Source organism: Dicentrarchus labrax, unplaced genomic scaffold (genome assembly GCF_905237075.1).
Source record: "Dicentrarchus labrax unplaced genomic scaffold, dlabrax2021, whole genome shotgun sequence".
In the NCBI taxonomy this organism is placed as follows: Eukaryota; Metazoa; Chordata; class Actinopteri; family Moronidae; genus Dicentrarchus; species Dicentrarchus labrax.
The window spans coordinates 5,610,490-5,619,384 of record NW_026136717.1 but is presented as its reverse complement, the minus strand read 5'-3'; the positions used below and the strand labels follow the sequence as shown (position 1 = coordinate 5,619,384).

The following is an 8,895-nucleotide window of genomic DNA, read 5'->3' as shown; positions in this document are numbered from 1 at the left end:
GCAGCTAAAGGACACTGTACAACTTCCTTGAACCTTTAAATATGACTAAAGTACGAGTATGTTCATGTTAAATCCACAAAAATACAACCCAGAGTCAGACACATCAATGCGCTTGATTTTGAGAAAGACGGTGGAGATGTTGGAGCTCATTTCAAATTTGCCCTTTTCGACTCCGTTGCAGAGTGAAGCAGGCTCAGTAGAACTGTACATGGAGGAAATACAGCGGGGCTGCGTTCTGTTTACCAGTGTGAACCAGACTGTCTGAGTGGGAGAACTGGAAAAGTTGGAGCACAGCAGTGTGACATCTTCACCAGGCTGGACCTCCACAGTCTGAGACTCAGAACCTGAGACAGAGATCCAGCCTGAAACACACAGCAGAGAGATTTAGTTCTCAGCTGATAATGCAACAACAAACAGATTAAAACGACCCTAAAACATTGCTGTAGAAACTATAAACTAAACACAATTTAGCCATGGACTAACACTAAGAGAAATTAAATACCAGTACTTACTGAGGCTGCAGAGAAATAAAGCTGGTATCATCATCAGAGTAAAGCTCATCATTGTGCGTATGGTCATCTTGCTGTAATGGAGGCTAAAATCACTGAGCTCCAGGAAGGAAGTTCAAAGAGGAAGGTTCTTCCACTCACACATGGTCTTTTTTTGTCGCAGCACAAAGATTAAGATCACAGGTTGATCAACATATGACAGGTTGGCACTAACGTAGGAGGATAGGTGTGAACCGATACAGTGTGCACCCACATAATGCAGTGCAAGTTGAGGTGTACAGAAAGTATTCTGATTGAAAATTGGGCCTGAGACAGAGAACAGACAACTAAGAGTATTTTTCCAGGGCCACGCCTCTCACTTTGTTGTGGACCAAACTCTACACTGAACACAGATTAAATTAACATTGATCTACTTATTATATTCTGCAAGACAGCAAACAAAAATACAGAAAAGGGGGGAGGAACTCAGTAATTGTTGCAGTAGCATAAATTCTAAGAAAGAAAGCTTTTTTTTAAAAAGTCTTATAGAGACAATCAGGTTTTTTGCAGCCACTTATTCAGCTGGTTACAATCTACACCTTCACTGCTAGATGCCACAAAATCCTACACACCCTGCACCTTTAAGTGTATTTTGATGTAATACTTATATACTATATATACATATATACATATATATATATACATATATTACCTTAGTAACATGTAGAATGCTGAACTTTCACTTTCAGTAGTGGAGTATTTTCACAGTGGGGTTGCTATTTGCACTTTTTGCAAAATGGACCTGAACCTTCTTCCAACCAGAGGTTAACACACCCATAGCCTAACTGCACCTGTGTGTAAGGTCGTCTTGTGGGTAAGGAAGTGAGGAGGTCTATTACAATTTGCTTCTGCAGCTGAGCTTGAAGCCGTGGTTGGAGAAATCAGAGCCATCAGACGATTTGCATGTGTGAGGCTGCACAAAGCATTTTTCCTGTAAGCAGCCTACTGATGTATAAAACGTAAAACAAAAAGTGAATGAGGTGGACGAAGTGAAAGTAAAGCTTCGACTGAGAGCAACGCAGCCTTTGTTGCGTGTGGTTTTATAGCAAAGAGCTGAAGGCCAGTCCTCCTGTGGCTTTCATTCTAACTGATACACACAGTGTTTTCACCACAGTGGAAAATAACAGGGGGGGAGAAGGTACATTGCTTGTTGCATGCCTACATGTGCATGCAACAAGTGTTGCGGAAAGCTCCCCTTTGTCTTGTTCATACACGCATCCACTCTGTCTTATAACATATGTTTGAGATAGATGAGACAGATATTGATCAGGGACAAACCAAATGGCAACAAAAAAAAATAGCATTAGATTTTAGACTGAGCGAATTATTTCCTCCCTCCTGTCTCCTGACCATCATGCTGGATATTTGCTGGATATCAATAGGCACTGATGGAGGTCTAGTCATAGTCAACAGTAGTGATCCTTTAAGTTAAGGGGCAGGCTACAGTACATGACCTTTGCCACAATTTGCTCATTTGAACTTTTTAAATCTGAGATAAAAAACTATGCGTTGTAAAACATCATCATCCGTTGTATAGACACAAGACATAGAGGGGAGGCTGTCTGGCATCTGACACATCTTTCTAACTACCGTCATCTGAGATGATGATGTTTGTGCATCCCCACAGCATGAAAACTGGGCCAAGCATTTGAATAGTAACAGTACAGCAGTTCTGTCCACACTAGATTAACTCAATATTCAAAGTCTTTTAAAGAAGATGATGATTCTGCATTATTATGCATTATTGCAATATGAAGTAACTATCACAACTGACAGTGTTCATGTAGATGTCTTTCTCTGGCTAAAGAGTGTCTTGAAGTTTGAATGCAGATGTTGATGTAGCTTGTGAATGTAAAGTAGTTAAATAGTAGCATTACTCTGTTTGTGTAGCAGGTTGTTGCTGTTTGTGGTCATGGCTGAAGTCTTCCTGTGGTGGACACTTTATTTTTCACTCATACAGACAATGTTTGTCACCACAGGGGGCTGATTTGACTTCAGAGGCCTTGTGACTTTCACATGAGTTGTACTCAGACCACACTGTGCTGTCTCTTCCTGTGAAATGATGTGTATCTCACTCTTCCCTCCCCCTGACAGACCATTTGACTCTCCCTAAGAGGGCGTTTAACAGTCGTCAGTGTCCTTTGTGTCTCATCAAACATCAAATATGTCCTCATTACTGACACTACTGGCCAACAAAACAAGAAAGGCAAAGACTTTGGCTGAGAGAGCGACACAACTGCCCATGAATATAGAAACTTTATTTTAAAATGTTTGCCATTGACCGCTTCTGTCACCCACTACCAACATGCATGTGGGTGGTGACTGGCAGCAGATTCATATGATAAAGCATCAGTTACAGTTGCAGTTTCAGTTTCTTCCTGAGTCTATCTGCTGGCAGCATGAATAACATGAGTCTCCACTTGTCTCTCTGATGTAGTCCTCCTGTTTCTTATTATCTGTGGAAGGAAACACAGAGCGTCGTAGTTCAAGTCATCTGAGCCCAGATTCTGTGAGTAAAGGAACTATTTAGGCCCATATACTGTATCTACACACACACACACACTCTCTAACAATGTTTTTCAGGAACCAGCACAAAGTGTGACAAGGAGACAACATTTCAAAGCGAGCAGGTCAAATCTTGAGGTTTTCTTGCAGTCACATACTGTACACAAACACTGTTTGCACCAAAAACCGTTACCTATCATCCACAGTAATACTTCACCTTGTTTCTTTCAGGATGCAATTCTTCAACGGCAACTATGTGACAAAAGATTAGTCTGATTAGTTTAGTGTCACTGACCAAATACTGTTTCACAACTTGACACAACAGGATCTTATGATATCTCATTATATCTGAGTCAGGTGCAATTTGAGATAAAAGTGGCCACAAAGGATTATTTCAGATGCTTAAAAGTAACCTCACCTAATCCAGTCTATAAAGACTAACTATAAAGAAAACAAAGGGAGGGACATATGGTGTCATATCTTTATGCTTGGTGCTATAATCTATGCTGTTTGTGTCATTTTCTTAGAGGTTGAACCTAGATGCAGACCGCCGACAAGCACATAGGTGAATCATCTATGCAGTCTTTTATTGTAGATACCGGAAAGAATGGCGGGTTGATGGCTGACTCATTGCACATGATGAACAAGTGTGCAGAGAGGCAGAGCCATAGTGAGGCAGAAGACCACGCCCATACACAGACACAGACCCTGGGGGACTTTCTCATTTCCCAGTTTGTACAACCTCGATTCCTTTCCTCACCTCCTATCCTTGCACCTCAGCCCCTCCCAGTCCCAGGAATGAGAAGTGGAGTGATTTAGCAACATCAGAAGAGAATCATATGTATTTTACATTTTTATTTATTACTCATACAGACAGTGTTTATCACCACAGGGTGCTGGTGTATTCTATTACTATTGTCTCCATGTTCCTTCAAAAGGGTCTCTAATTTCATCTGAAGAAGTTAGTTTACACTGTTTGCTTTTATACTTTCCACTGAGCTTTGGCTTCAGAGGCCTCATGATTTTCACCTCAGTTGTTCTCAGACCACACGGTGCTGTTGCTTCCTCCTCCCCCTCAGACTAAAACAGAAAGACAGAGACTTTGACCGAGAGAGAGACAGAAAGAGACATGAGTGAGAAAATACAGAACAAGTTTATTTTTGGACTCTTTCCACCCACTACTCACACACAAAAACACAACATTTCATTAATGTTATAAAGCATCAGTTCCACTCAGAGCTACAGTCCCAGTTGAGTCTATCTGGTGGCAGCATACACAACATGTGGCTCCAGCTCTCTCTCTGGTGCAGGTCTGTGGTTTCTTTTTGGTTTCGCCTGGAAACGTAGAGCTGCGTAGTTCAGGTCATCTGAGTCCAGATTCTGTAAATCAGAGTATTTAGAGTCACATACTCACAAACACTGTATCTGAGTTTGCCAAACAACCTGTTAAATTGGTGGATTTGTGGGTTTAATCACAAAGGAATCATTTCCACTAAAGCTAGGTCCACACAGCATGTGTGAGCATCGCTGCATTGCTCAACTGCTGCAGCTCGTACACCTGAGGTGATCACACTGAGAGCGTTTCTGCAGAGCTGCTGCTGCAAACCCTGTATTTTTACACTGAGTTTGCCTTTGATAAATACAATACAATAAAAACCCTGTTATCATATTATGGATTCTGTCCACAGAAACAGCTTTTAATCTAAAACAGATACAGGAGGTGTTGAGTTTAGAAAAAAAATATTTTCTACATGTCTGTGACATATTCTACCTATATAGACATTGAAACAACTGAAATGTGTATATGTTGCTAGTTTATTGTCAATATGACTATGAACAGATCATTTTCACTGTCTATTTTTGCTGTGAAGCACAGGTGGCTTGTGGAAAAGATAGGCGAGACTTTGACTCTCTAGTAAAGCATTGCTGCAGCTGCAACTGAGACTCGCGGGTAATGTGGCCCGAGTTTAAGATGAGCGTTAAGAATAGTTTAGCTATGTCTAATTTAAATGCTGAAAATTACTTTTAATACACACCCATCTATATATATGAATAGCTTCTGGTGGAGCTGATGGTGCATTTAGCTTAAAATATAAAGTTTTTCTTCATGTTAATGAACCTCAGCTGTCCGTTTAGTTTGGAGATGGCAGCTGAAATTAGAGTTAAAAGTATGAAATAATATGGAAGCTGAAAACAGCTGTGCTTGTGATTGTCAAAGGCAGATCTCTCAAGATAACAAAGAAACAAACTTGATCACACCTGATTTCAGCCTTTAAGATCACTTTCATGACTGTGGAAGAGAATTCATAATTCAGCTGAAGAGTGTTGTTACCAGAATGGACATCTGAGAGTTCATATGGTATATTCATTTCCTGGTAATGTGAGGCAATTTGGACAAAATATATCAGTAGAAGAGATTAATAATGAGCTAAAATATCCTTGCTATTCTTTTTATGCACTTGCATGCAGCTGATGGCTAATTTTGGTTGAATGAAAATCAATATTAGGTGGCACGTTGTTTGTCCATTATGTTGAACCAATGCTATCTATAATACATATATACATGCTGATATGGCACTAGATGTATAATGTGTTCAAATGCAACTTTAAAACCATAACACACAGTTTGTGTAAGTTAATGGTGGGTTCACCTTGTTTCTTTCTGGCTGCGCTTCTTCCTTCACAGCTAAATGACAAAAGACAAAAGTCTGATTAGTTCATTATTACTGATCACATACTTTACTTTGGATTTGTCCGTCATGTTGACACAGCTCACTAGATGATGTGCAACAAATTATAAATGTATTGTACCTGTCTGAAGTTTCCTGATTTTAACAGCCAGAACAATGATGACTATAGTGAGGACAGCAGTCAGACCACCCAGGATCACACTCATTAGGGTTGTCATTCCATCATGATTCTCTACTGGAAACATGGTAGAATTCTTTAATCTGTGTTTTAATCAAAATAAGTGGCTCTATGGTAACTTGCACAATGAAAATAATCCTAAGAGAGGAAAGTAGAACCTTACTTTGAGTGTGAAAATCCACCTCATCATCAGATTCACTATCACCTTTAAAAGACGATCAAACCAAATTAATTGTTTTGTTTTTTTCATTGACTTTATTCTGCTATCATACTGTGACAATACATTAGAGATATATTGTAAATATGATGGAGAGAGTAGATATTTAAAAGAGGTAAGACTTAATTACAAACTTACCTTTAACATTTAAATATGTTGCAGTGGAAATGACGGTGTGTCCATTTAGGTAATATCCACAGAAATACAGTCCAGAGTCAGATAAATTCACTTGCTTGATTTGAAGAAAATCAGTGGAGAAGTTGGAGCTCATTTTAAATTGCCCCTTGTGAAATTCATCACAGTATTTTACCTTTTTCTCAGCTTTACCATCAGCACTGTACAGATAGGAGATGCAGCTGGGTTTGGTTCTGTTGGTCACTCTGAACCATTGAATTGTAACTCCATAAATATTGGAGCACAGCAGTGTGACATCTTCACCAGGCTGAACCTCCACAGTCTGAGACTCAGAACCTGAGACAGAGATCCAGCCTGAAACACACAGAAGAGACAACATGAGATTTACTCATAAGCTGATTCGTTAAGAAGTAATTTGAAAGTTAGAAAAAATAAATGCATTACTGGATAAAGAGAGATTAGAATTGAATTTGCCGCTCTGAATAATTCAACAGCAGTACTTACTGAGGCTGCAGAGAAGTAAAGCTGTTATTAAGGTGAAGCTCTTCATTGTGCGTATTACTGTGTCACAGCAAGAGCACTTTATATCACTGTAAAGGGGCGGGACTTGAATAGGCCATGTAAAGAAGCTCACATCTTCTACCACGAAACATTTGAGACAAAATTGTGCCTCAAAGAATTTCAGATGGCATGAACTAACAATTCTTCTGCCACTCTTACTGTTTTATACAGCCATCATGGAATACATCCTCACCTCATCTACAACAGTCTGATACAGCAGCTGAGACAGTGTAAAAATTGTAAATTGTAAATGGATCTGTACTTGTATAGCGCCTTTCTAGTCTTCCACCCACTCAAAGCACTTTTACACTACATGCCACATTCACACTTTCACTCACATTCACACAGTGATGGCAAGTCCATTGAACAGACACTAACTCATTCATACACATTCACACACTGATGACACAGCATCAGGAGCAATTTGGGGTTCAGTATCTTGCTCAAGGTCTTTGACTACTGCTACTTTGACATGCAGCCAAAGGAGATGGAGATCGAACCAACAACCTTCTGATAATGGATGACTCTACCTCTGATCTACAACCGGCCATGACATTATTCATCTGTATTCAAGTATGCAGGAAAACGTCATGTTGTTCCAGTCTGAAGCAAAGGTGCACAGACAGCAAACACAATAATAAATCAGTTATCAAACAAGCAAGTCCCTGTGTCATGAATACATTATTAGATAATGAATTAAAAATTAATATAATAGCTAAAAATTAAAAGGATCATGGTTACAAACAGTGCTTTCATGGAAAGGGGATTGTGTTAGGGGACTATGTAAAACTGTAGATTATGTACTCCCCAAAAACCTTCATGCCCCTCACTCTCTGCACACTGGTGTCATTGATTTGTTTGTTGTATCATTGTTGTTGATACAGTCTGCCTCTACTGTGACATTAACAAACCTATCGACTGAAGCTGGATTTTGTTTATGTGTAAACAGTCTGAATAGCACTGGGCTGAGCATGTAGCCCTGAGGAGCACCAGTGGGCAGCCTGATGGAGTTAGAGATACATTTCCACACTCTCTCTGTGTTGTGTCAGTTCTTCCAGTGACAGAGGGAGGTGTCGACAGACCAAACACTGTCACTCTAAGCACTTTAAGTACCCACAGCTCTTTTTATCAGACTCAGAGGAGGTATTGTACACATGCACACAGTAGATTATCCAAGATGATCATGTCTGTCTCTAATCAACTGAATCTCTGTAATGTAAAGGTACGGCATGGACCGCGGAACGCATCTGAACAAGGGGGGGCCATAATTTCAAGTCACGCGGAGGGGGTGGGGGGCATATGCATTGAAACAAACAATATTACTGACGTATTAAATTTTATTCCGACACCACACAGTCACATCTACAGTACACACATGATGAATGCACACACATGCTTGCTCAGATTAACCCCTCTGATCCCACTCTAACATTCACACACAACAGGCCAAGCCTATTTTATTTTATTTTATTTCCTTTTGAGACGGTAATCCACGCCTTTGTTACCACTCGGCTGGATTACTGTAATGCACTATATGTGGGGGTTAGTGGGTCCTCCATCGCCCGTCTTCAGATGGTACAGAATGCTGCTGCACGTCTTTTAACTGGCACATGTAAACATGAGCACATTTCCCCCATTTTAGCCTCACTCCACTGGCTGCCAATTCAATTTAGGATCCATTTTAAAATTCTTTTATTTGCTTTTAAATCCCTAAATGGTCTTGCCCCGCCCTACCTATCTGAGCTTCTACACCCCTATATACCCGTCCGCCCCCTCAGGTCAGATGATCAGCTGCTCCTGAGTGTGCCTAAAACTAAGCGGAAGCTCAGAGGGGACCGTGCCTTTGCTGTGTCTGCTCCTAAATTATGGAATGATCTGCCTCTGCACATTAAACAGGCCTCTTCTCTGTCTGTTTTTAAAACCGGTCTTAAAACCCATCTCTTCTCTGTGGCCTTTGACACCTAGTAAGATGTCGACTTTATTTACTTGATTTATTTTTTTGTATTTGTTATTTTTACTTTTTGATTGCTTGTTATTGCATGGTTATTATTTTTATTTATG

General features: G+C 40.1%; 2 protein-coding genes across 4 annotated transcripts in view; one reads left to right on the top strand and one right to left on the bottom strand.

Annotated features, from left to right (window-relative positions):
* Positions 1-8,895, top strand: part of LOC127349558 (uncharacterized) — a 103,992-nt gene that overhangs the window by 51,463 nt on the left and 43,634 nt on the right. The gene's annotated exons all lie outside the window — the stretch shown is intronic.
* LOC127349553 (uncharacterized) overlaps positions 4,188-8,895 on the bottom strand; it is a 28,006-nt gene continuing 23,298 nt past the window's right edge. Inside the window, exons 1-6 of one of the 3 annotated variants that reach the window (XM_051375411.1) lie at positions 6,778-6,823; positions 6,277-6,627; positions 6,085-6,126; positions 5,865-5,978; positions 5,705-5,739; positions 4,188-4,433 (exon numbers count right to left, since the gene is read on the bottom strand). In XM_051375411.1, coding sequence (XP_051231371.1) covers positions 4,311-4,433; positions 5,705-5,739; positions 5,865-5,978; positions 6,085-6,126; positions 6,277-6,627; positions 6,778-6,823 — 711 coding nt within the window. In that variant the 3' untranslated portion in view covers positions 4,188-4,310. Of the gene's footprint in view, positions 4,434-5,704; positions 5,740-5,864; positions 5,979-6,084; positions 6,127-6,276; positions 6,628-6,777; positions 6,824-8,895 lie in introns of those variants that run through there. The other 2 variants (XM_051375412.1, XM_051375413.1) reach the window with 2 other exon arrangements.